Source organism: Alosa alosa, chromosome 18 (genome assembly GCF_017589495.1).
Source record: "Alosa alosa isolate M-15738 ecotype Scorff River chromosome 18, AALO_Geno_1.1, whole genome shotgun sequence".
NCBI classification, from domain to species: Eukaryota; Metazoa; Chordata; class Actinopteri; order Clupeiformes; family Clupeidae; genus Alosa; species Alosa alosa.
In genome coordinates, this window is record NC_063206.1 from 29,702,682 (window position 1) to 29,727,684 (window position 25,003).

Below are 25,003 nucleotides of genomic sequence, written 5' to 3' on the forward strand. Positions count from 1 at the left end.
GGTGATCTTTTGTAAAAGTGTGAGCAGTGTGTACTGTACATAGAGTGACCTTACCTAAATAGTCATCCAGGGAGAATTTGTCATTATCCCATATCTGAATAATCAACTTTGGTGGTATTCTGAGCTGGGTTTTGTCAAGATTCCAGAAATGTTCCTGTTAATAAAAGATCAGTTAGGGCACCATTCCACCATTTAAGAGTTAGTCATCACATTGCAAGTTGTCAACACAATTTACACACATGACACACACACAATGACATTGGCCCTTATTTATGAAACATGAGTACGACATAAAACAGGCATAAGACAGACGTACGCTCATTTCCACGCAAAGCATGGCATTTATCAATCTGAACGTGAGTGGGCTAAGCTCGAATCTAATGTCAAGTCTCAACTCGTGTACGCAAGTTTTTCAGGCGGCATAGCACCGTGCAGCAGTAAATCGGCGGTGGATTGGAAAGTTCAAGAGTTGAATTTATGGAATATCTTGGACATAAGACTTTTCCTGTAGCCTACTTGCCGTAATGTAGCTTGTTATGTTGACACATTTGGTGGCTTAAGGTAGCCATAGGCTATGTGGAGAAAATTACTTTCTCTTTGGAAAGTGCAAGTCATAAATTATTTTGTATTATTTTCAAAGGGCAAATGGCAGTGTCGTATGGTTTTGTAACAAATGTATTTGTAGTATGCGTTCTCTCTGCGAAAATAAAGTCTGTAGCACTTAAATCGCCATAGTTTCCTGGCTTTTTTGATGACTCTTTTCAGCTGGACTTGTAACGTCACTCTGGCCATCTCAAGATCACAAATGTTTCTCTTTTGGACATGTATGTCGTAAATTCTAGGGGCGAGGCCTATAAAAGGAGCATAAGGGCGTGATATTTAAATTACACTTGTTTCCAGGCGCCACATTTATCAACACACGTTTATTCTTATGCTGGAATTCGAGTGATGCGAAGGTTTCATGAATCACACGTGAGCCCTGTCGTAAGATGATTTCTGTGCTCAGATCTACACTGTGTGTGTGTGTGTGTGTGTGTTGTTTGTGAATCTGTGAATTCCCCCAATTGCAGGTGTTACTTTTTTGGACACAATGCACAGCTGCTCTGTTGGTAAGTAGTCAAATCCAAAGACAAATCTCCAGTTGAAATTCCCATCTCCATCAAGTGATCTGTAGTGCACATCAGTCTTCTGCTTGTCTTCCTCCATACCAAGCATCCACCTGTCAATTTGAATGGACATGGACATGCAAAACAGTTTAAATGATTAATTAGGGCCCAATAAATGAGAATGTCACATATTGTGTGTCCTGAATGGCATTTACCCTTTGACATAAATGTCACTCATATTTTCTCCTGTGATGCTAGTTTCATCTAGAATCACCTCACTGGTGTTCCAGATGATTGCTCGTAGAAAATATCTGCATACAAATAAACAAGACATGTTCATCAACATTTATGAGATTTCAAAATGAGACTGCAAAGCTCCAATACACTGGGGGTTATATAATCCTACCTTCTGGCTTTTCTTGGACGAATGTCAAAGGGAGGGCTAGGAGTGCCCAGGCTTTTTGGGAAAATGTCAACCCACATCTGAATTCTGCCCTAAAATGATAAACTAAATTATATAAAATGTACATTATCAGTGTAGATCTAATATGTGGTGTACCTGCACATGCTAACCTGTGGCAATGTCGGCTGGTATGTGCTGTACAAGGTTCGAGTCTCCACATGTTCAGGTACTAGTCCCTGTGTCTTTAGCACGTGTAGGCAGATTCGCTCTTTTGGTGGTCCAAGGTGTTGGTGGATCATTTTACTTGCCTCTATTACAGTAGTTTCAAATGGTGTTCTTTGTCAAGAGTCGTTTTTACATTAAGCCATTAAGAATAGTAAGAAGCAAAAAATCCCTAGTATGTTCCCTTTTCTTACCAAAATCAAGCAGGCTGTACATTTTTCCAGCAAAGGAGAGTGAACTGCCATTGTTTTCAATCTGTGGTGGGGGAATTCCTTTTAGTCGAGCCAGATTCTGAAGAATCTGTGATGGCCTCAGCTGGTCTCTCCACTGGTTGATCCCAGAGCTTTTTTAAAAGTAAATGTACACATGCAATAGCTGTACAAATTCTCAAGTATATCGTTGAAATCGACAGAAGGGATGGGATTGTGCACACTTACACACAGTATGATTCTGGGAGCCCACAGGATGAACGATAGCGAGAGAACAATCGGTTCTCAAGGTCAATCACTGTCTCTCCAACCTTCTCATCACGGCTTAGTAAATCATAGTCATAGATCGATATGTTCAAATCTTTGTCTTGTGGGAGAAAACAGGATAGCTCAAACATTCTGCAGAGACATATAAAAGAAGAGTTTTAGTGTTAGTGGGAATATACTGTAGCTTTTTCATGGTTTGCTTTTGAACTTTGTCATCCTACCTGCCAAATTCTGGATTAAGGGTATTTGGTTTGTAGTGCTCTCTGTCCTCCACAGAATGTTTTCCCAGTGAAATCTTGATGTAAGGATCACACTGACGAGGGGGAAATTGCAACAGCCAGTATTTATGTTTCCAATATAGATATATAAAGGCTATTTCCAGCATGAAAATCTGTATTTTCTGTGGTACATTTACAAGACATAATTTTAGCCAAAGCACTTACAAGACCGTTGTTGTCCTTGGGTTGCAAGTCAATACAGCGCACAATATATATCCTAATGAGACAGTCCTGAGGTGTGCTGTCAGGTAGTTCTCTGAACTGGCGAGGAGGTGGAGAAATGTTGGGGTCATCAGACAGGGGATAAACTCGGAAAGATCCCTTTAGGCACAGATACAACAAATGAAAGCTGAACAAAGAAACCTGTATTCTCCAACCTAAATGTACTTCTTTCCACTTGATGACAATAGACATCAGATATTTCTTTCAGATATTATTTTCTTTTTGTAGTTCCCAAAACAATGAGGATATGTAGATGGCATCTAGTGGAACTACACACCTATTTTTCCCATCCATTTTAGCATTTTCATTAACCATCCGTTTTAACATTTTCAGTGTACTTCAATGGTCAGTTAAATTGCCTTGTGTGGGCAAAACTATGTTACTGTAACTGTACAATAAACAACCCCCCAAACAGCCATTTAAATAATGTCACTTTTACAATCTCTGCAGATTCACCTTAAATTCTCCCACCACTGTGGGGTCATCATCCTCGTCTTCAGTCTTCCCCCTCTGTAGCTTGAAGGTGCTGCAGAAGTCAGTCAGTCCTTGAAACTCTGGGACCTCTTCTAGTTCACTGTGATATACCTGAATAGTGAAAATATTGTGTAATATTTTCTGTGTTATGCTATCGCACAACTAACACAATTAGTAGGCAACAACCCACAAATGCCTCCAAAAAAGCACATTTCATTCATAACATTGTGAATACAGGGCTATAATTTCACATAGGCTACATTGTTTTCTGGATTGTGTGAAATTGTTAAAAATAATACAAAATGTATCTGCACACCAAAGTGGGGGCTTTCTCCCATAGACATAGGCCTTTGTGTCATCATAACATGTTATCAAGCTAGCTTGCACCTGTGTTCTCAATTGATTGCTGACTGACTTTTCAATGAAAACAAATGGGTAAATGAAGACTCTCTCGCCCGCCCCTACTGCCTGTAGGAACATGGGCGAATTATGAACTTTCGGGCCCCTGGGCCCAGATGTATTAAGGACCCCCCACTAATTGTTGTATATGTGGGAGGGGGGGTTTGGGGGCCCTCCCCCAGACATTTTTTAATTTGTTTGATGTGATTTCCTGTATTCTGGTGCATTTTGGGGATGGCCAATGCTAAATTCAATCAGATTCATAGCCTATACCCTGATTTGTTGATATTGAGGCAATGATTCCATGCAAAGGCTTGGGCTTCAGGAAGGAAAAGAGCTTCAGACCGAGTGAGGGGGAGTTTCGTAGAGAAAAAGCATCAGGCTTGCCTGGTGTGCCTTTAACTTTATATGTCATAACGTCAACTAAACAAAAGTCAACCCTTAATTCTATCACTTGAAATACGAACGTATTTCCTACAACTAGGTGAGATAACTGGCTATGTTATACTAAAGTTCTACAGTTAGCTAGCTAGCAAGCTAACGTTTTACATTGGACATTATGGTAAGTGTTAGCTACGGGCTAAATTTGTCCTCAACATTGGGGTATTGGAAACGAATTAGGTTGGTAATGTACAAAGGTTCGACACGAGTTACATATTTCTTCATAACCGTTGTGTTAGTAAAAGGATTGGTTACACTTGACAGTATTGACATACAGTAAGAGTGACATGACACCGTCATGAACGTGTCATAAACAAGTCATAAACGTTTATGACATATCGCTTCTGTTATGAAGTGACATTTGGTTTTTGGAGTTAGGGTTAAGGTTCATGTGTCATGACAGTGTCATGTCACTCTTATGTCGATACGGTCAAGTAAAGTGTTACCAAAGGATTGAATGTCCTGTGAATTAATAACTAAAAGTAGCTGTCTTTCCCATTGCAATCAATGATATAATGCTTGTCTTCCCCTAAAAAGGGGCGTGAATCTGTTCTAATGCATTCTATGACATTGCACCGGTTGTGAGAATGGGATCTTTAATGACCACAGTGAGTCAGGACCACCTACTGACCACCCACCAGCACTCCAGCAGCAACCTAGTTCTTCCAATGAGGTCTCCCATCCAAGTACTAACCAGGCCCACACCTGCTTAGCTTCAGTAATTCAGCTAAGACAAGGTATCCATTGATCTGGTTGCTACCATAATGTTAACCTAGCAATCGCCATAGCAACCAGCATAGCACTTTAATTAGCATAGCAACCAGAATGATTAGCCTTGTCACACCCTTGCAACCACCCTAGCAACATCATAACTACAACTTTGCGTGCACAAGTATTTCCTTCAGGAAAGGCATCTCCAGTTTGTTACTGTAGTTTGTTATTAACTTGCAGTCATACCAGCAAACAAACCAGCTACATATTGTGCAGACTCACCATTAAGGTGTTAAAACCTTTTTGCAGGTAGGGGCCACACTTTTCACTCTCTCCAATAGAAGAGTAGAATTTACTCCACCAGTCAACAGAGTCTTCCTCTGCAATGGTCTGCAATTAAACACTAAGAGGTCAGTATAACAATAACAAAACCAACAAGAGGAGGGGGGTGGGGGGGTATGTTTGGGTTTGTGTATCTGTTGTGTATCGGTCATTGTAACAATGCCTTTCATATATGTTTTTGTATTTCATTTTACCTTTGTGTTAAAGACTGTCTGTGTCTTCTCAATGTCTAATATGACATCTTCAAGGCCCGTGGAGAGTATTGACACTAACATAGAGAGCAGAGTTTAGTAGTTTACACATGCAATTTCCTATACAAAATGGGTATAATGTATTCCCCAGTGTAAACTTAGTGGCTACCTTTGGCTGACCAAGCCACTTCAGTATTTTCCGCACGCCTGAATTCATCTAGGGAGTCAATAGTACACTGACCAACAATAGGCTTCCTGCCAAATGGTCTATGGTCTATCACTTTCAACATTATAGGAGGAGTATACATGTCGACCTTAGGAAGAAGCTGTGGAGAGGATGGGGGTAAAAGGGAGAAGACAGAGGGAAACAAGATCAAGTTCTACCCCTAAATACTAATTCACCAGTGAAAGGATTTGGGTTAAAAGAAATTAGTGCCAAAAACCAAACTAATTTTAGGTATTACCAAATAATTTGAGGAGCACCACAGTTACAGTATGCTGTTTTTACTACTGGTTTAGCTTCAATGCCACTAAGGCCTCATCCACACAAGAATGAAATGTTTTGAAAACGATTACCTACAAGTGTTGCCATAGACAGTAAACGTGTTGCCCGCAGCAAAATGGCGGCCGTGTTTACGATGCCACCTACTGTAATAGAACTCGACGGATAATGTGGTATCTAGCTTTTTAATATCTATGACCTTGACTCATGTCAGACTGACATTAATCCTACTGAACAATCAATTTCCAATTCAACTGTCAAATAAAGTACATTTTCAAGATCAAGGCTGCTACATGCTTTGGTCGTTTTATGTTTGGCATAATGTCTGGTGTAAAGCTAGCTAGAACAAATATTAGCTTGCAGGCAACCGTGGCCTTGCAATACCAGTAACATAACCGGTGTGCATCTAAACCCAAATTCTCCCATTCACGTGTAATTTTAAAATGCTATGGGGTGGGGTGGGGCTTTTTGATCAGGACTATGATGTAGCATTTTGCCTATTCACACAGTGCAATTCCATAGAACATAATTGTCATCGTTTCCATGTGGACTTTACCTGAGAGAAAATTAGGTGTATGCAATAGAGAATTACAACATATCCCATACCACTTTCATGAACAGCACAGATCCTGGAAAATTAGGGTTTCTTTTCATGTTTTTGATCACTCCAGTCTGAACAACCTGCCCTCCACATTCAACAATCAGACTTGGAGAGGAGACTGCAGCCAGTTGATAACTCTTTATGTTACGCAATCCCCAGGTGAGAATCTGTGATACACAAATACATAAAACCAGAAAAATAAGCATGGAAAGTAAAGACAAGCTCTTAAATTGATTACCTTGATGAACCTGTCTGCTTCACACCTCAATGGCAGTGAGCTGAACCACTGGCCTGATCCCTTGAGGCACCATGTAAAACTTCCCATCCTTTCTTGATGGAACGATGGGCAGCTCGGTGTCATCTGACTACACGTAGCAACAAAAAATGGCATATATTATATTTAAGAATCATGAGGCCTAAGATTGAAATTTCATTTGCCACTTAACTGGAAAAGTCATGGAAAGGCAAATTGTTGCTTTATTATTATCTTAACTTTATTCAGCTACAGTACCCTCCAGAATTATTGGTACCTCTTGTAAAGTTGACTAAAAACCAGTATAAAAAAACAATGAGTAAAAATCCAACATTGAAAGGAAGTAAATTTATTTTAGAGAAAAAGGAAAATCTCATGAAGAAATAAATATTCTTAACAAAAACATGTCGCTCACAATTATTGGCACCCCTACTTGTAATACCTTCTTAAGCCTTCCTTGGTGAATAAAACATCTTGTAATATTCTCCTATGACACCACATGAAGTAGGAAAATACAAAGCAAGGGATTTAAGACCATTCATCTTTACAAAATCTCCCCAGAACGTCCAGATTCCTAGGTATACACTTGTGCATTCTCCTCTTTGACTCCCCACTGTTTTTCTATGGAATTTAAATCAGGGGACTGAGATGGCAATGCTTGATTTTGTGTTTAGTAAACCATATTTGTTTTGATCTGGACGTTTGTTTTGGTTCATTGACCTGATGAATGATCCAATCATGACCCACTTTTAGTGTTTTGGCAGAAAATGTTCAGATTTTTCTTGGGGTTCATGATACCATGCACCTTGGTATCCCAAAGCCTTTGGGAATAAAAAACAGCCCTACAATATCACAGCCCCTCCACCATAATTCTCATTAGGCATGGGGTTCTTTCCAGTACAGTCATTCTTCTATGTACGCCAAACACACCTAAAGTGTTTCTAGCCAAAGAGGCAATTTTTATTTCATTTGACAATAGACCACACAACTCCTGCTGTTTACATTGGTAATTACATGACTGGACAGGCTTTTACCTGGCATGCCCTTTAATCTATTAGCAGTGAGGTCACGTCTGGATGTCTCAAAATATTCTTCAGCTGAACAAAGAAAAAACTGAAGTAATTATATTTGGTAAAAAGGAGGAAAGATTTAGGGTTGCCACTCTCCTTGACACAAAAGGGTTGAAGGCAAAGGATACTGTTAAAAATCTTGGTGTATAAATTGACAGTGATCTAAATTTCAACAGCCACATGAAAGCGATAACCAAATCAGCTTTTTACCACCTCAAAAATATTGCCAAACTTAGAAGGCTGATGTCAAAACTGATAACAAAACTCATTCATGCGTTTATCTCCAGCAGGGTTGATTACTGCAATGGACTGTTCACAGGCCTTCCTAAAAAGCTAGGATTCTAACAAAAACTAAAAGAACTGACCACATTACTCCAATTCTCAAGTCCCTGCACTGGCTTCCAGTGAGTCACAGAATTGACTTTAAAGCACTATTGCTTGTTTATAAATCAGTAAATGGAGCAGGACCTAAATACCTAATATCAGACATGCTTCAGCAGTACACACCTTCTCGTCCTCTCAGGTCCCAGGTGAAAAACCTGTTAGTAAAACCTACTGTTAGAACTAAACATGGTGAAGCTGCTTTTAGCTGCTTTGCGGCTCAGCTGTGGAACCAACTTTCGGATGACATCAAAAAGGCCCCAACTGTAGCCAGTTTTAAATCTAGACTTAAGACCAAACTGTTCTCAGATGCTTTCTGCTAACTGTGCCGAGTTACAAATTCTGAATCTGCCTTGAAAATATTCTACCTTGTCTTTTATTACTTTTTTACGTAACAATTTTACCTTGTGCATTTTATGTTTTCTTTTTATTATGATCTTTACCTTTTTAAACTATTCTTTGAACTATATTGCCCTTCTGTGCTTTTATTTGTTATTACTGTTTGCTTTTGTTTATGTAAAGCACATTGAATGACCTCTGTGTATTAAATGCTATATAAATAAACTTGACTTGACTTGATTGTGGGAGTACAATAAATGGCCAAAAGATTATTTTTTATACCCGTTTTTAGTCAACTTTACCAAAGGTGCCAATAATTCTGGAGGGTATTGTAGGTAAAAAGCCACATTAGATTTAAAATCTCTTTGTGTCCTGTCCAGAATCCAAATGTACTGATGGGTTAATAATTGTTGCTTTCTAACCTCACTATTGGGGAGGAAATGATCAGAATACCTTGTTTTTCAGAAGGAGTTCTGATGCCACCAGCATCTCCCCAGCACTCTTGCCTTTCAGTGTGATGGGATACCATAGCAATCTGGGGGTCACTGGTACGGCTGGATTTAGATTTACAACAGGAAGACACAAGCATCTGCCCATAGGCTCATCTTTACCCTGTAACACAGCAGAGTTATTTGATCTACATGATGTTAAATGAAATGGAAGTGGATCAAAATGGGTCTGACAAAAAGTGGATATTTAGTCCCAATGAGCATAAGTACCACTTGGTCACGGTCATAGAGTTCCAGGACCACACTAGGTGGATAGTGAGCTATACTTTTGGGATTCCCGTAGATCTCAACATTGTCAAAAATGAGAGTTTGATCCCATGTTGGATTTAATGTGCCAGTGATTGTTTCTGTTGTTTTGCTCACATGAAGAAATGAGACATGCACATAAGGATCTGCAAAGAAACCAGGAACATAATAATCTATAATCTGTAACATTTTATTTTCATTATTTCATATTTACAACAGCAAACCATTGCTAACCTGAAAAGCTGTCTTTGTCCATAGCAAGGAGATTCCTGGCCTGATAGACATAGACTCTGAGATGGAATATAAAAGATCCTGCAAATCATCAATATGAGAACATTTGAACAATGAAGTATTTAATATGACACACAAATAAATGTGAGAGGACATCGGTATTCCTAACTGCCACCAGACATGAGATTTTATCACAAGTATCCCGTAAAAGACTTCCCAAGAGGAAAGAAGGGGGTGGCCCAGGTCAGGAAATCTGGCAACAAGGCCCAAATTGCAGTACTTACTGTCAAAGCTACAGGAGACCATGGGTGTGCTGGCGCCAAACTGTTTAGCTGTATCCTTTTTACTGGCTTTTTCATCAACATCCACCCCCTTCAAAACACACACACACACAAATAGAGAGAAATAGGGTGGGGGAGTGGGTGAATGAGTTAAAGCAAGAGAGAAAGAGAGAGAGGGAGAGAGAGAGAATTTAAAGGAACTGAACTGCCCATATCAAAAAAATGACCATACAACATATTTCATCAATACCAATGGGATTGTTATTAGTTAAGCATGTGTCCATGAGAGGACCAAGTAGGGGGATACAGTTTGAAGGGTCCAGCTAAAAATTCAAGAAGTCAGTACAACATGAATTTTGAAACATGGTAGGGGAGTTAGACCCCCTTCTTGCTTTTGTGGCAAAAATCTTAAAAAAAAAAATGCATAACATGTTGACATCCCTCCTGCTCTTGGATTTATACACCACTAACTAATATTCCACCAGCAAAGGTCTGTCCAAGCTTATGAAAATCAGAGTTTGAAAGCATCTGGTGTGACAGGCGTCAATACCATCAGATGATAGACTAGAGTGGTCTAAGAACACTTTAAAAGAAAGGACAAAACTGGCTTTACATCCTATGGTGCCTAAGATCCTTCAACATCTACAACAAGATGCTGCAGATATTTTACCAGTCTGTTGTATCTAGTGCCATGTTTTACACGGTGGTGTCCTGGTGATGTGGCATGAAGGATGGCAACAGATTGATCAGGTTTATTAAGAAAGCCAGCTCTGTCATAAGGGTTGGAATTCAGTTAGACAATAGACATTATTGGAGGTTTGTGGCAAAGAGGATGCTTCACAAGCAGGTGAGCATCCTGAACAACACCCCTGATCCCCAAATGATAGGCTTGTTGAGCTGAAGAGTACCTTCAGTGGCAGGCTAATCTCCCCCAAACGTTCCTTTGAGAGACATTGGTCATTCCTACCCATGGCCATCAAACTGAAGTACCATAACATTTGCACCATTTACTACTGAGACCTTTTCATTGTAAAGGAATGCTATATTACCATAGCTCCCTCCAGTTTAAAGATGGCACAGGCTCCAATGCTTCCTGAAGGAGCCATCTTCCTTCTCCAACGTCGACGTCGGAAGGTATCAGAGGAACGCTCTTTGCTGTGGAACTTCCAGCCAATCAGAGACGAGTATTCCCAACCTTCTCCTGATTCTGCTTTCTGTGGAAATCACATAAATATTACTTTCTATCACAATGAGTTAAGGTACCATCAAGTAAGGACAATGATATGCATACCATTGCTTTTATAGGCATATCTGAGATCTTCTTTCTGTGTCGTATAAGCCTCTTCCTGCGATGCATGTGGTACATCTTTTCTGTTGATACCCATGACCTGGGCTTATCATCTGGAGGAATGGTGAGTCCATATTCCCAACCTGGTTTCAGTGATAACAGTGATAACTGAAGTAAGGTAAAAATATATAGACATACAGTATTTTACAATTTTAGATCCAAATTAAATAACTTATTTTTTACCAAAAAGAAATTACAAATCTACAGTATAATGTGACAATTTTAGTCAGACCACAAGCTTAATTTTAAATGTCCATTCTTTTAGAGTTGTGAGTGCAGCCCTCTTACCATTTTCATCTACAGCTCTGTTGTGATCAAAGTCCCAGTCATCGTCACCCCATGTCCATCCAGGTGGACACTCGAATGCCTCTGGACTTTGGGCCTTCTCTCCATTCTGCAGAGCAGAGCACAGAGCATAAGTGCTGTTTTCACAGCACACCTACAATATCATGAGATACTATTTGACTATAAAAGAAAATGAGCTTATTTAATTGATTAATAACATAGCCAATATTGTTGGGTAATATTGCTTCAAGACATACAGTGTCATGTATACTGTATATAGAATGGTCTTCAGATACTTATTTAGTGTTTACAGTAGTATGTTTTCCTATCCACTGAAATATCTATATGCTGCTTTTACTGACCTATATGATACAATTACCAGTAACAAATACCTAACATCCATGCACTTTGAATCAGTCTACGGTACATCAACACTGTTACAAGTACTGTTGACCAGGGAACTTAAAGGAACCATATGTAAGGAATGTATTTCAATTAATCATAAAATGGCCCTGATATGTCACTAGACATTAAAAAATCATTTTCATTTCAAATACTTATATCACTGACAACAGTAGTCCGGCCAGGATATTGTCATTTAAAAAGTGAAATTGCAGCCCTCAACTGATGTTGATGTTATGTTATGATGTAATGTCATGTGTTTTGGCCTGATGCGCCACCCTCCACCTATCTACTAATCACAAAGTCAGTAGTGTTTCGGCATCCGGGTTGGCATCCTCGAGTCAGGGGGGAGGGGGAGGGGATACACCGCTCTACAGTAATTTGAAAGTGATTGCAGTACCAGTTTTGGCCACAATCTTACATATGGTTCCTTTAAACTCATCAATGAATCAAACTCTACTGTACTAGAGGAATGAATCATTCAAAACGTGCCATAACCTTTTTTAAAAACACAACATTGTGAAATTGTGAAAATTCATTTAATTCTGGTCTAGCTGTGTGTGTGTCTAGTGGTGTTCTAGTTGGTCCTCACCACATCTGTGAAAGGCTCGGGAGCAGGTTTCCACTCCACCCCAGGAAACCGAACCTCGTTCTGAAATACCTCATCAGTGAACTCTGTGTGGCCAGCATCTGCTTCGGTCAGCAAGCTACATTACAGAACCAGAAGACCCCAACACATTACATTCTTGAAAGTCAACATTGTTGTAAAACTGTGCTCCAGGCCTCTCAACTCTTTGAGATAAAAATAAACCTAAGAACAGATTTTTTACTTTCTAGGTGAAAACACACATTTTACTTTTATACACATTATAAAACATTTGACACAGACCAGGGCACTACAGAGTCAGAGAGAGAAGGAATGAGGGGTACCCAAGGGGGGGAACATTCAGCCACCAAAGAATGCATAAACACACTTTAAGGAGGAAGACAGCCTAAGTGTGTTTCAGCCAATCTGTAAGCCTCCCCTTCCTCTGATTGTAAGCGCTAAGCCAAAAGAGATTTTTGATAAATGAGCAGCAAAACACTGGAGCTCTAGACAGGATGTAGTTGAGTGAGTCATCATGAAAGGACATTTCACAAAGTGTGGTTCTGAGTCAGTCATCTCAGTGAACACAGCTCCATGCTCGGTAAGCTCAGTACATGCTCAGTAAGTACAAATACAGTCTGCTGTTAAATCTTACCTTCGCTCAGGATCAACAAACCAGTCACCCTCCCACTGCCAGCCTCTGGGCGGCATGAAATACTCCTGCTTCAGCTTTACTTTGCCCGTCACATCGGAACATTTATGCCGACCAACTAGGCCTGCGGTGCCCCATTTTCCCACTTTTGCCTGGTTCTCATACTGAAAGAAGGTTTGAGTAGGTTAGAGCTATAGAGCAAGAATGGCAATGCATTTTCCAACACTTGCATCTTTGGCACATTCAAATACTGACCTGAGTTCGCAAATCAAAATAAAGTTATAAATAACTTTCAACTAACAAATTAAGTTTCTAAATAATAACCTCAACTACTTCATAGGAAGGAAGACATTTCCTGTATAAAGTTCTGTCAGGGCACCATACGTCCAGCAACAGGTAAAAGTAAAAGTAAGAGACATTTGAAATAAATAGACCATTTCTATTTTTGCATTCTGTTTATACTCCATGTTGAATTGTTCATTGCTTTTTGAGTACTCACACATGACATTGCATGACTTGAGCTATCCAACAGTAACAAAACTGTTCACAAGAAAATTAACTTTTAATTTATATAAAATGTAATCATTTTTACATTTCACTCAACATATGATGAACCATATCAAAATAAACAATCAGTACAGATATTCTAGCAAATTGTTAGGCCATAGAGTATCCCACTATTATGATTATTTCATTTGCCATATTCCAGATATTTCTCCTGGCATGCAAAAACATGATATGCAAAATGGTTTTCCTTGATATAGCATGAATATAAGAAATATGCAAGTATTGTCATATCATACAATGCCGATGCCAGACTATCCTGAAAAAACAAGATATAGCATGTACAAATGACCCTTCTAATGACAAAGAGCTTAAAAGTAAAATTACCCTAACAAAAATTACCTTGAGTTGTCAAATCACCAAGATTTTACTAAATTAGGTTTACTAAATTAGGTTTACTAAATTAGGTTTACTAAAGCAGGCTTATACAGTAATTGCATGGGGACAATAAACTCTTTTTTCCTCTTTCATCAATTCTATTTATCTTTTATTTTGTTAAGGGGACAGGCAGGCAGATAGATTTAAAGGTAAAGTTCATACAGTTCATACCATTTCAGCATACACAGTGAAGGTGCCCTCTGCAAAGCTATTAAACGTCTCCTCATGTGCAGACAGGCCTAGCCACATGTTGACTCGCAGCTGAACTGGGATCGTCGCTCCTTTTTTTTTGTCCATGGGGTACTAGGATAAATACAGCAGATTAAAGTAGTGTGTGTGTGTGTGTGTGTGTGTGTGTGTGTGTGTGTGCACGTGCACGCACACATAAACTGAATTGTACCTTCATGAAGATGGTTTGCGTTTTACCACACTGTTTTCCCATGGCCTTATCACTGTAAGTGGAGTGAAGGACTTGGTGGGCTGGGATCCTGGCATAGGCCACCCGTCTCTCTCCTCTTAGCATCCAGATGATAACGTCAGGTATGCTGTTCTGAGGCTAAGGACAACATAAACCCTTTCAGTTGTCATGCAGTCTAAATAACAGTATACACAGACTCAGCAGTTTATGACATCCCTAAATCTCTTCTCTGTTCCTCTAGAACAGAGGTAGGCAACCTGCGGCCCTTTAGTTCCTCTCTAGTGGCTCCCTGGCATTCTCTAAAAATGGAAGTTATAAAATATTTCTAACAATTTCATATAGTCGTTAAGCTTCAAGCTGTCCCAACACTTTATCAGTTTGTGAAAATATTATACTGTACAATACAGCATATACAGAGTATGTCGAGTATGCCATATGCCTGAAGCTAATAAAGATAGAGAGGTTTAAACTCATTTCTTTAAAATGGTTCCGATATATTTGTGGCCCCAGACAGATTTATTTTTTATTTCTGGTCAACAAAATGGCCCTTTTAAGAGAAAAGATTGCCGACCCCTGCTCTTAAAGAAGGTATTTTCATGAAAAATCCCCTCATAGCATTAATGACCTTAAATGTGACTTTACACCTTCTTCCCCATTTTTGGAATTCTGGCCCACCCCTCTCCACACACTATTCACCTGCTACTGCCATATATGTAGCTGACAAGCTGTAGAATTGACTCATGATATGTCCTCTGAAACGTAGCAGACATCATACGGACAGGTTAAAAACATGAGGTAATCTTTAATAATGGGATCTGTGTCCACCAAACACGTTTTTGAGCTGACAGCGCCCTCAACCAGCTTCGTTCACACATTTATTGCTGCTAGTTTGGAAAAAAACATCTGCCAGAACTTCCTTTTTGAAACGCTGCTTACTGCTAACTACTAGCTAATTGAAATGGCAGCAATCGTTCAGGACTCAGCTAACCATGGCAGTGGACCAGGACATGGACCCAGATGTGCAGGTGCTCAGGTCTTCTGATTCGGGGCTACGGTTAGAGGATGTGATTTTTGACAATGCTGGCCCCACACTCCTGTGTGAAATCTCCATTGGCAACCTTTGGCCCAGTGTTCCCCTCAGCTGAAGGGTGCAAGTTTTTGATGCTGTCCATAACCTCTTGCACCCTGGTACAAAAGCATCACAGAGGCTGATTGCAGCTAAGTTCGCCTTGTATGGTCTTAAGAGGGAGACTAGGCAGACACCTGTTTAGAGCGCCAACGGGCTAAAGTGCAACCGCAAAGACGGTTCCAGGTTCCCCCCCCCCTCACAAGGCTTCACTTGCCTTTTGACCATGGCGGACAGGACCCTGTGATGGCCGGAGGCTGTGCCGCTGAGGTCAGTGGCATCTGTGGAGGTAGCACGGGTATTTATTGGCACCTGTGTTGCCCGTTTTGGCGCCCCTTCTCATCTTTCCTCTGACTGAGCTCCTACTTCAAGGTGGGAAGTCATTTAGCTCATTTATTTTTCCAGATGCTTTTGTCCATAGCAACTTTTATATGTCATGTACAAGGGCCACTGTCCCATTTGGGGTTAAGTGCCTTGCTCAAGGGCACAATGGTGGAAGCTGTACCCAGCTGAACCCACAACCTTTCAGGCTACTGCACCACTACACTACCACTTCCCAGTTTCTCATGAAAGCCCCTTCCTCGATTCTAATTGGCCAGCAAAAGAGAAGTGACATCGACGAGCCAAGCGCTGTTAAAAAATGGAACATATTTCAACACTGAGTGCTGTGGAAAAGGAAAACATTGTATGCCAAGGGCTGAGGGTGCTGAGTGCTGTGAATAATGAACTTCATGGGATTTGTATAGAAAATAGATGCTACCAATGCAAATAATGTGTTTGGTAGACACAGGCTCATATCATCATAATTATTATTAACTGCATCATATTCCTCACAATGTGTTACCTCCTCAGATATTTGCATGAGATGATTTAACCAATCCTCAATATCAGCAATGGTGGTCCTAATGTCAGTGGCTCCTTCTTTCATGCGTTTGGCAGCCTCTCTGATGCTGGTAATAGTTGAATTCCGTAACATCTTCAACTGGAGATCCAGTGTTGTAAGGTTTGGTTTACCTTCCAGTTCTGGCATATGACAGCTAACAGAGATGGTCAATTAGTTATTAAGTATTGCTGACCTTCTGAGAGTAAAACTTTTCCCTTGCCTTTATCCAATTTACAGTACACAGTATGACAATAGATAAAAACTGGAAATGTATGTACAGTACCTGCTGAGGTCCTCCATCAAATAGTTGATCAGCTTAAGCCAGATCTCTGCTAGTCGGGTGTCTGAGGCCTTGGCCAGTATAGCAGTTTTCAAAGAGGTGAGGTTTGAATGCTGTGAGTAAAAAAGCCAGCACCATCTGAGAACCAGTTGCGCTACAAAACGTATTGATGATAATAGTATTTTCATGTTGACCCCACAAGCTTACCAATCGTTCAGCAATGTACAAGATAATGTTGACTGAGTCTAAACGGTGGCTTATGTCTTCCCAGTAAGATGTGAGGATAACAACAGGCTTGGTGCTAGCCCAGGGCAAATAGTGGTAGTGATTGCCTATAAAAGCCACACAAACCAAGTATGTGAGACTTCCACATGATCTCTAAGCTGTCCTCAGTGTCATTTAACAACAGGGACACTGAACAGTCTGAACTCACCATCAAATACAGCACAGGAGTACTGAGTGGTAGATGACAAGGGCTTGTAGGTGGTGTCTAGCTTGTTGCCATAGTTTCCGATGCTGACTTCAAATTGGATGGGTTCACCAGGTTCCTGCAGCATGCATGCACTATGGAACACTGCACACAGAGAGTATTTCCTCCGTCGCTGGTATTTCTGCTCAAAAAAGATTACGTATGTTTTTTTTTATCAGCATCATTCAGATAAAGTAAAACATTTTATGAGGTTGATTCCACTCATGACATACATGACTCAATGTCATTTTATTACCTGGGCTACTAGGATGTAATCTCTTGGAATTTCCTCCACCTTCTTCTCAGGTTTGCCATCTAGCTGAGAGGTGAGTTCAACCAGGATACGACCCCGGTAGGCAACCCCTTCACCCTGCAAGACAGGAAAGATATATGAATAAAAAAGATGCAAGGCTTTTTTATAACCTACATGCAAAACACCTGGTAACTACTTACCTTCCCGTGGTTCAGCTCCTCGTATGCATCAGGAAGTCCTGAGTACTCCCTCGGACTGCCGTATAAGTTTAGGTAACAAGGTCCAAAGGCTGGTAGGAATCCAACGTGTGCCTCTGGTAAATCAACTGAAAAAAAATATATACAACTTAAATACTTGTATATCTCACATTTTGTGTCGCATCTTATTCCGTTCAAAAGTTTGGGGTCACTTAGAAATTTCCATTCTGCTCCATTATAGACAGAATACCAGCTGAGATTTGTTGCATTGTTTTTTTCAATCAGGGCAGCAGTTTTCTGATTACATTATGTGCTTACATAATTGCAAAAGGGTTCTCCAATGTTTTCTCAGTTAGCCTTTTAAAATTATATCAGATTAGTAAACAGAATGTGCCTTTGGAATATTGGATGAATGGTTGCTGATTGCTAATAATGGGTGATGTAGATATTGCATTAAAGATCAGCCATTTTTCTACAACAGTCATTTACAACATTAATGATGAAAACAAGGACATTTCTAAGTGACTCCAAACTTATTTTCAGCGTATGTGTATGAAATGTGTTATATAAATAAACTTGCCTTTGTTTGTCTTAGTCATGGGAAAAGTAGCAGAAAGCTGTTTTTTTAATTGAAATGAAACATACCTGAAGATGTTGCATCAGTGTCATCCTCAGCGTGAAGCTCTTTGAAAGAAACACATAGTTCTTTCAAAGAAGGTTTTGTTTTCAAAGATTTCAAAGTCAGAAAAAAATTGGTCGCCGCACACTCTATCTCTTAATTCTTTTATTCCAACGTTTCGGCCTGTCAGCCTTTGTCAAGGTTCCTAATGTGGACACTAGCAAATCCAGTCTTAAAGCACCAGGTGTCAATCAAGGGCACTCTGGGTATCTCACCAGGTGTGTAATCAAGATAGGTCCACACAATCAATTATGATGCACATAACCACAACATACAAAGGGAGCCTATCATCAAGACGATTACAGAAACAGTGTTCATAAATTACAATATTTACAAAATTTACAAGACAGTCAGCATACAACATATCAAACTCTTCAAGTTATATTCTACACATTGTGTCTTTACCTAATTCATCATAGTCACTAATTACAGTACATCATATGCATGTTTAGTACAAATACCCAATATTGTCACTTTCAATCCGATCCAACACTTTCTGTCCACATTCAAACATGTCTATATAAAGTTTCTTTTAAATAAAAGGTCTCAAATCCAGTTCTTCATTCAGACCATTGGGTCTTAGAGTCCGTAGATGTGAAATCCAAAAAGCCTCCCTCTTTAATAAAATTGATAAAGTTCCCTCCCCTCTGAGGTTGTTGCACCTTTTCAATCCCTGTGTATTTTAAGGATGATATTGGGTGATTAAACTCCATAAAATGTTGGGCCACAGGATAGATGCTATTTTGGCATCTTATGGTACTTCTGTGTTCCGCAATCCTCTGTTTTAATTCACGAGAGGTTTTTCCCACATACGCTTTTCCGCACGGACAGGTCAGCATGTAAATTACCCCTTTTGTGTTGCATGAAATTATACCTTTAATATTTATCTTTTCGCCAGTGTGTGGATGGTTAAAATATCTTTTCTTCGAAGTGGAGTTGCATTGGGCACATGCTCCACATTTGTAATTTCCATCAGGGATAGGTGTTAAGCGTGTTTGAGAGGGTAGTGGAGGGGTGGGGACATATTCAGACTGTACTAACTCATCCCTCAGATTTCGGCCACGTTTAAACACAACAGTTGGGAGATCCTTGTATAAATGTTTAATGGTTTCATCTTTTTGTAAGATATGCCAATGAGTTTGAATATTTTTTTTAAATTGTTCAGATGTTTTGGTATATTTGGTAATAAATACATTTGAATTCATATCTTTGTTTTTCTTAGGTTTAAAAAAACTCTTCTCTTGTTTTTGAGAGGATCTTTTTGGTGGCTTTTTCAATACTCTTTTCACTATATCCACGTCTTTTAAATTTGTTTTTTGACTAAATTTGTTTGTGATGTGAGAAGTCAGATTCTTTCTTACAGATCCGCCTCAGTCTACAAAATTGACTGTAGGGTAAACTGTTTTTTAAGGGTAGAGGATGGTAACTATCTGCCCTTAAAAGGGTATTTCTATCAGTTTGTTTAGTGTATAGATCAGTATATAGTCCGCCCTCTCCTTTTATGATCCATAGATCAAGAAAATAAATTTTGGTTGGGTCCTTTTCCATAGTAAAAGATAGATGTTCAACTTTAGTGTTGAGGAGGTCATGGAGTGACATCAGTTCATTCTCATTTCCCTTAAACACAATAAAAATGTCATCTAAAAAGCGTTTCCAGAGTAAGATTTTATGAAAGAAAGATTTTAAAGTCAACAATAGTTTGATGGTAACATTTACTACTTCATTGGGTAAGGTTTACACTTGCTAAATGCAAGTGTCCTTTCAGCCAATCATGTGTTAGCAATTCAGTCCATAAAAACCTAAGGTTTAGTTGTTTTTGACACTAAACATCACAATGGTAAAGAAATGTGATTTAAGTGACAGTGTGGTGGTGTTGGTTTGGCATGATTATCTCAGAAACCACACAAAAGGCTGTAATCAAGAGTTTGAAACAAATTGTGTCAAGTTGTCAGGAATGTCTCATCACTAAAACAATCATGCTTTGCGCCACTGTTAGACAGATAGCATGTCTGAGCGTAAAAAATGTGAAATGGACAGGCTAAACCAAATTGATGGACAGCAGGGGGGGACTTCACTTGGTTCTTCACCAGCAAAATAAGAGGCAAGAGTGGATCTACTGTAATAGTAGACCTAATACTCTATGCTCAGATTTATTAGATCTGTCTGATATAGAAGCTTTAGAATGTGAGATAGGATATTTGTAGCATGATCATGATCTGACAAATCTCTGGAGAACTGGAGTAATGAGTTTTCAGGAACTTCCCAAATGCTAAGAATAATTTGGGTTATTCTAGTTGAAAAGGGTTACCATACATTAGAAAAATACAGTAAAAAACAGTAAAGTAAAAGTAAGAGCTATACCTTCAATCTCCTCACCGGAAGATGCTATTTGTGAAAGATTTAGGTATGTGGTTCCAATAGTATCATTCTCTGTGAGACAATCCCTGTAAAAAAAAAATATATATAAGAGATGGGGCATACAGCAATTTGATGCAAGGGCATACAGCAATTTCTGTTATCACACACAACAGTTTGTAGGATGTTAAAATGCATATTAGTGACCATTACATTTATGTCATATGGACTTACCAATCATATACAGTCAGCTTAATGCGCTCACACATAGATGGCAACTAGAACATAAGAAAATATGCACATAGTAGTAGTAGTAGTATAAATAGTAGTGTTGCTCTTTAAATTGATAAGTGAGTTTAATATGGGCTGAAATATGTGCCACCAGAAACTGAATTTGAATAATCTAAATGTGAATCATTGCATTGAAATGATCTGAATAGTATAATTTGAAATTGAATTTATTTGATAGTACGGAACCCTGGCACCTATGACACTGTCCCCTCACCTTGATCTGAAGATTAATGAGCTGGTTCCACTCAGGATTTGCATTCTTTTTAATGATTTTTGTGCGAAGCTACAACAAAGATGCAAAACATCATTATTCTTGATTAGGGAAATTGATTCAATGGTTGTTAACAGCTCAAATAATACCTTTTTGCCAGCAAAACTGACTTCCAAAAATGGGTCCACCAAGTTTTTATAATTAGCCACTCCTCCAAAGATATGCTTGACTGTCTGTGCAATTGCATCATCCACTAGTAAAGGATTAAAAACATGGTTCAGTGTATCAAAGACAGGAAGTTGCCACTTAAGATCATATGAAGTCCCCTCATAACACATTTTATACACTGTACATACATTCCAGGACTCATTGAAAGAGAAGATTTTAAAGCAAAATCAGGCACATGGATGCATGTGTGAGACCTACTCTGAGGCATGTCCTCAGCTCGATATACTTTGAGGGTGAGGGTAGCCGATCTCAATGAGACCCCAGCTGGTCGAAGTAGGTTTTTCTCAACGTCATCTTGGTCCTCATTACGATCGCTCTTCTCCACCTAGTGAAAACAAACAGTGTGTTGTTCCATATGGATCCCCTGTAACTCTTCAGACATATTATAATGACTCCTAAGGAGAATTTGCCCCTTCATGTCTCTTAACAGTACACAGAAAATATTTTTTCAATTATTGGAATGGATACACTACAAACTCGTTCTCCACACACAAAAGAAATCACACATTCCTAATGACTTTTTTATTATTATTAACTATTGGAGGAGAAAAGGCCTTTGATCACTGAATATATGGAGGGGGACCATTAAAGTATGTTACGCAAAAAGCCTACCTTAAAAACTGTCCTCCCAGTGAATTAGAAATGTGCATACCTTTACATTTACTTAAGTACAATTATAGAGATGATTTTATTTGTCTATGAATAATTAAAGGAAAGTGTTCTGAGGTTTACGTAGAGCAATGATATTATCACATATGATAAAGTGTCACAAATATAAAAAACAACATTCCAGACAATACTGGTAAGGCCCTCACAGCCCAGAGGTTGGGTTAACAACAGTTATGATTTTACCGGTGGCTCATCTCCGGTTCCAACTATCATCATGCTGACTTTCAGGTAACCTCTTGCCCCAGAGCTTAAATCATCTGCATCACTCAGAAGAAGCCACTTTCTCATAATAGCATGAGCTGAGTCACATAAGCAAAGACACGTGCACACACACATACACACACACACACACACACACACACAACAAAACAAAACAAACAATGTGTTAAGCAAACAAAATTGACAGCGATTATTTAATCAATGGTGTAGTAAAACAGTGGTCCAGTGGTTTTTGGTTTAAGTATGACTGGTACCTGGTTCATCATAGACATATCCAATGTCCATCTGTTAGAAAAAATAATTAATAATTCATTTTGATTACACAAACTAATTGCATTCATTGCATTGGAAAGAAATGTGTTTAGAAATCATTTTAGCATGTACACATACACATAAAAAGACTCAAAGGGAAGTTTAGATATTTTGGATTTATGTTGAGACATTCAGCATATAATAGAAACATAACTGCACACCTTGAACTCTCCTATAAGACTGTCTGCCCTTACTGAGTATGAGTTATACACCTGGAGATAGGACAGAAATATGCATTAGAGGTTAAAGAGGAAATCCAGTGTTAAATGGGTTTTAGATACAGTAGAGTCATGGACGAGGGGTGACCCTATCCATTCAGAAGTTAGCCAGTTTTTACAGATTTCATAGCGCTATTAGCGCTAGCAACAGGACATTTCTCATACTGCACATAAATCGCTTCTTTTAACCCATCTACAAGGTTAACAAGAGCTCCATACTTCGTTGACAGTGTAATTAGGTTCTTAACATTTAAAACGAGGCATTATCTCGTGTTGTTGACGGAAGGAGGACTGCAGGCGTGAGCATTCAAAAAGGGGTGTGTGTCGTCGATAGACTCTTAGATTCAAAATGGTGTCGCCCGGAAAACAAGGGGAAAAGTTACTCCAGGTAGTGTCAGTGTAAACTGTCTTCTAAATAAACTTTCAGCACACATACAATGTTGCCAATGCCTCTTTTTAAATGTTAAGAACCTAATTACACTGTCAACGAAGCGTGGATTTGTCCTCTCTCACAGTTTAATCCTATTAAACTTTTTTTCAGTTATTTCCACAGACTTTCTTGATGATATTGGCTTTCAACATGAGCCCAACCCACAGCCCAGGTTAAACTCACCCGCAGTATGACATATTCATCAAACAATTCAGAAGGGAGCATGTTGACATTGTAGAAGAAGATCTAAAATTAACAGGACAACAGAAGAACATTCTAAGAACATGATCTGTAACCTTCTTTATCTATATATATATTATATATATTGTGAATTTAAATCAACTGTAAAATTAAATCTGATAAGTGTTTGAACCTGTGGCTAAAACGTAAGGACATATGAAACAAACAGCCTTCTATTAACTGACACTACCACCCAACAACTACATTTCTGTACAGCAAGTATGTCTAGGCTTTATGCCTGCTATGTAAAAATATGTATCTACATTTCAATATATTATTTCTCAGTGTAAATGAATGCAAAATAGTGACACACCTCATCAAAAAAAGGATTATTTCCTCTTTTGATTCTAGTCCTATGTGTTTGTCCACAAACATTGACTTTAACAACAGGCTTGATTCTGTTGCCTGCCAGTTGCCTTCCTTCAATCACTCGGATCCGGAGCTAATGGATAACATAGGAAATAAAGCTGGTTATCAAATAAAGATTTTGAGATAAGTTACTCCAAAAAAACATATGTTGAATCCATTAATGCCAAGGTGGAATGTGTCCTAACAGTACACTGCCTTTTCAAAAGTTGGGGGTCAATTACAAATTCCCATTCCATACGGAATACCAGCTGACTGCTTCTACCCTACAAGGTTATTGCATAGTTTGGAGCTGTGCTTTAGGACATCATTGTTTTTTTTAGAGGTAACTGGTTCCAATCAAGCACTGTCCACAGGGTGTGGCATGGTATAGCCGTCTTTCATCAAGGTTCCTTCTATCCTGCATAAATACTCTACTTAACCACCACCAAAGCACCCCCAGACCATCATTCTCCCTTCCCCATGCTAGACAGATGGTACGATAACATTCAGTTTCAGTTTCTCTGCCATTTCACTCTTTGAATTGCCTTCATTTCTCAGTTTTAGAAGAAGGTTCTGTGTTTCTGGCCATTTTGTGTCTGTAATCAAGCCCACAATAGCTGATGCTGATACTCAACCTCCAGATAGTCAACTCATCTAAAGTCAGGCTTCTTTAATCAGGGCAGAAGTTTTCAGCTGTGCTAACATAATTGCAAAGGAGTTTTCTAATGATCAGGTAGTATTTCTGATATTTGAAGATGTTTTAATGGCCAAAAAAATAGCTTTTACCTCGAAAACTAGGATCCTGTGAAAGTATCCTATGAAAAGTGCATTGTAGTATACTGTAGGTACTACTTTCTCTGAAATTTGGTGATTGAGTGGGTACAAACACTTCTTGCCCAGCTCAAAAGATGACTCATTCATCCTGGTGTCTTTACCCACACACAAATACCTGGAAATCCTGAGGTTTGTTCACCAGGGCCCTGTGTCTCTTCCTGGTAACCTTCCATGCTGGTTCTCTGGGCTGACCAGGGAGGGGAGCTGCACCAGAAGGCACCAACTGCCCTCCATCGACCACATTGTCAACTCCTTCACCTCCATCATCTTCCTTGCCTTATAAGCCACCAACAATTTTGACATCAATATAGACATAAGCCATGAGGCAAATAGATTTCCATTCATTCAATTTAATATATACTTAGCCTTTCTATTTAAACTTTCCACATAATTATTTAGACTAAGAGGGGCAGATGTGCGTACATCAGAAAGCATAGTGAAAACAGCGAC

General features: G+C 39.2%; 1 protein-coding gene across 2 annotated transcripts in view; it reads right to left on the reverse strand.

Moving 5' to 3' along the window:
• LOC125311417 (myoferlin-like) overlaps positions 1-25,003 on the reverse strand; it is a 40,400-nt gene that overhangs the window by 2,017 nt on the left and 13,380 nt on the right. Inside the window, exons 6-49 of one of the 2 annotated variants that reach the window (XM_048269452.1) lie at positions 24,669-24,829; positions 23,685-23,813; positions 23,315-23,377; positions 22,645-22,695; positions 22,426-22,456; positions 22,136-22,251; positions 21,482-21,608; positions 21,205-21,308; positions 21,059-21,127; positions 20,788-20,831; positions 20,560-20,642; positions 18,165-18,203; positions 17,523-17,647; positions 17,326-17,439; positions 17,034-17,211; positions 16,808-16,932; positions 16,604-16,713; positions 16,282-16,474; positions 14,294-14,449; positions 14,065-14,196; positions 12,955-13,115; positions 12,306-12,420; positions 11,315-11,420; positions 10,970-11,109; positions 10,728-10,892; positions 9,682-9,769; positions 9,401-9,478; positions 9,131-9,312; positions 8,865-9,023; positions 6,632-6,733; positions 6,374-6,535; positions 5,435-5,591; positions 5,269-5,342; positions 5,015-5,122; positions 3,164-3,292; positions 2,651-2,746; positions 2,429-2,520; positions 2,169-2,339; positions 1,926-2,074; positions 1,680-1,819; positions 1,513-1,601; positions 1,322-1,417; positions 1,078-1,219; positions 55-154 (exon numbers count right to left, since the gene is read on the reverse strand). In XM_048269452.1, the coding sequence (XP_048125409.1) occupies positions 55-154; positions 1,078-1,219; positions 1,322-1,417; positions 1,513-1,601; positions 1,680-1,819; positions 1,926-2,074; positions 2,169-2,339; positions 2,429-2,520; positions 2,651-2,746; positions 3,164-3,292; positions 5,015-5,122; positions 5,269-5,342; positions 5,435-5,591; positions 6,374-6,535; positions 6,632-6,733; positions 8,865-9,023; positions 9,131-9,312; positions 9,401-9,478; positions 9,682-9,769; positions 10,728-10,892; positions 10,970-11,109; positions 11,315-11,420; positions 12,306-12,420; positions 12,955-13,115; positions 14,065-14,196; positions 14,294-14,449; positions 16,282-16,474; positions 16,604-16,713; positions 16,808-16,932; positions 17,034-17,211; positions 17,326-17,439; positions 17,523-17,647; positions 18,165-18,203; positions 20,560-20,642; positions 20,788-20,831; positions 21,059-21,127; positions 21,205-21,308; positions 21,482-21,608; positions 22,136-22,251; positions 22,426-22,456; positions 22,645-22,695; positions 23,315-23,377; positions 23,685-23,813; positions 24,669-24,829 (5,151 nt within the window). Of the gene's footprint in view, positions 1-54; positions 155-1,077; positions 1,220-1,321; positions 1,418-1,512; positions 1,602-1,679; positions 1,820-1,925; positions 2,075-2,168; positions 2,340-2,428; positions 2,521-2,650; positions 2,807-3,163; positions 3,293-5,014; positions 5,123-5,268; positions 5,343-5,434; positions 5,592-6,373; positions 6,536-6,631; positions 6,734-8,864; positions 9,024-9,130; positions 9,313-9,400; positions 9,479-9,681; positions 9,770-10,727; positions 10,893-10,969; positions 11,110-11,314; positions 11,421-12,305; positions 12,421-12,954; positions 13,116-14,064; positions 14,197-14,293; positions 14,450-16,281; positions 16,475-16,603; positions 16,714-16,807; positions 16,933-17,033; positions 17,212-17,325; positions 17,440-17,522; positions 17,648-18,164; positions 18,204-20,559; positions 20,643-20,787; positions 20,832-21,058; positions 21,128-21,204; positions 21,309-21,481; positions 21,609-22,135; positions 22,252-22,425; positions 22,457-22,644; positions 22,696-23,314; positions 23,378-23,684; positions 23,814-24,668; positions 24,830-25,003 lie in introns of both variants that reach the window. The other variant, XM_048269451.1, reaches the window with a different exon arrangement.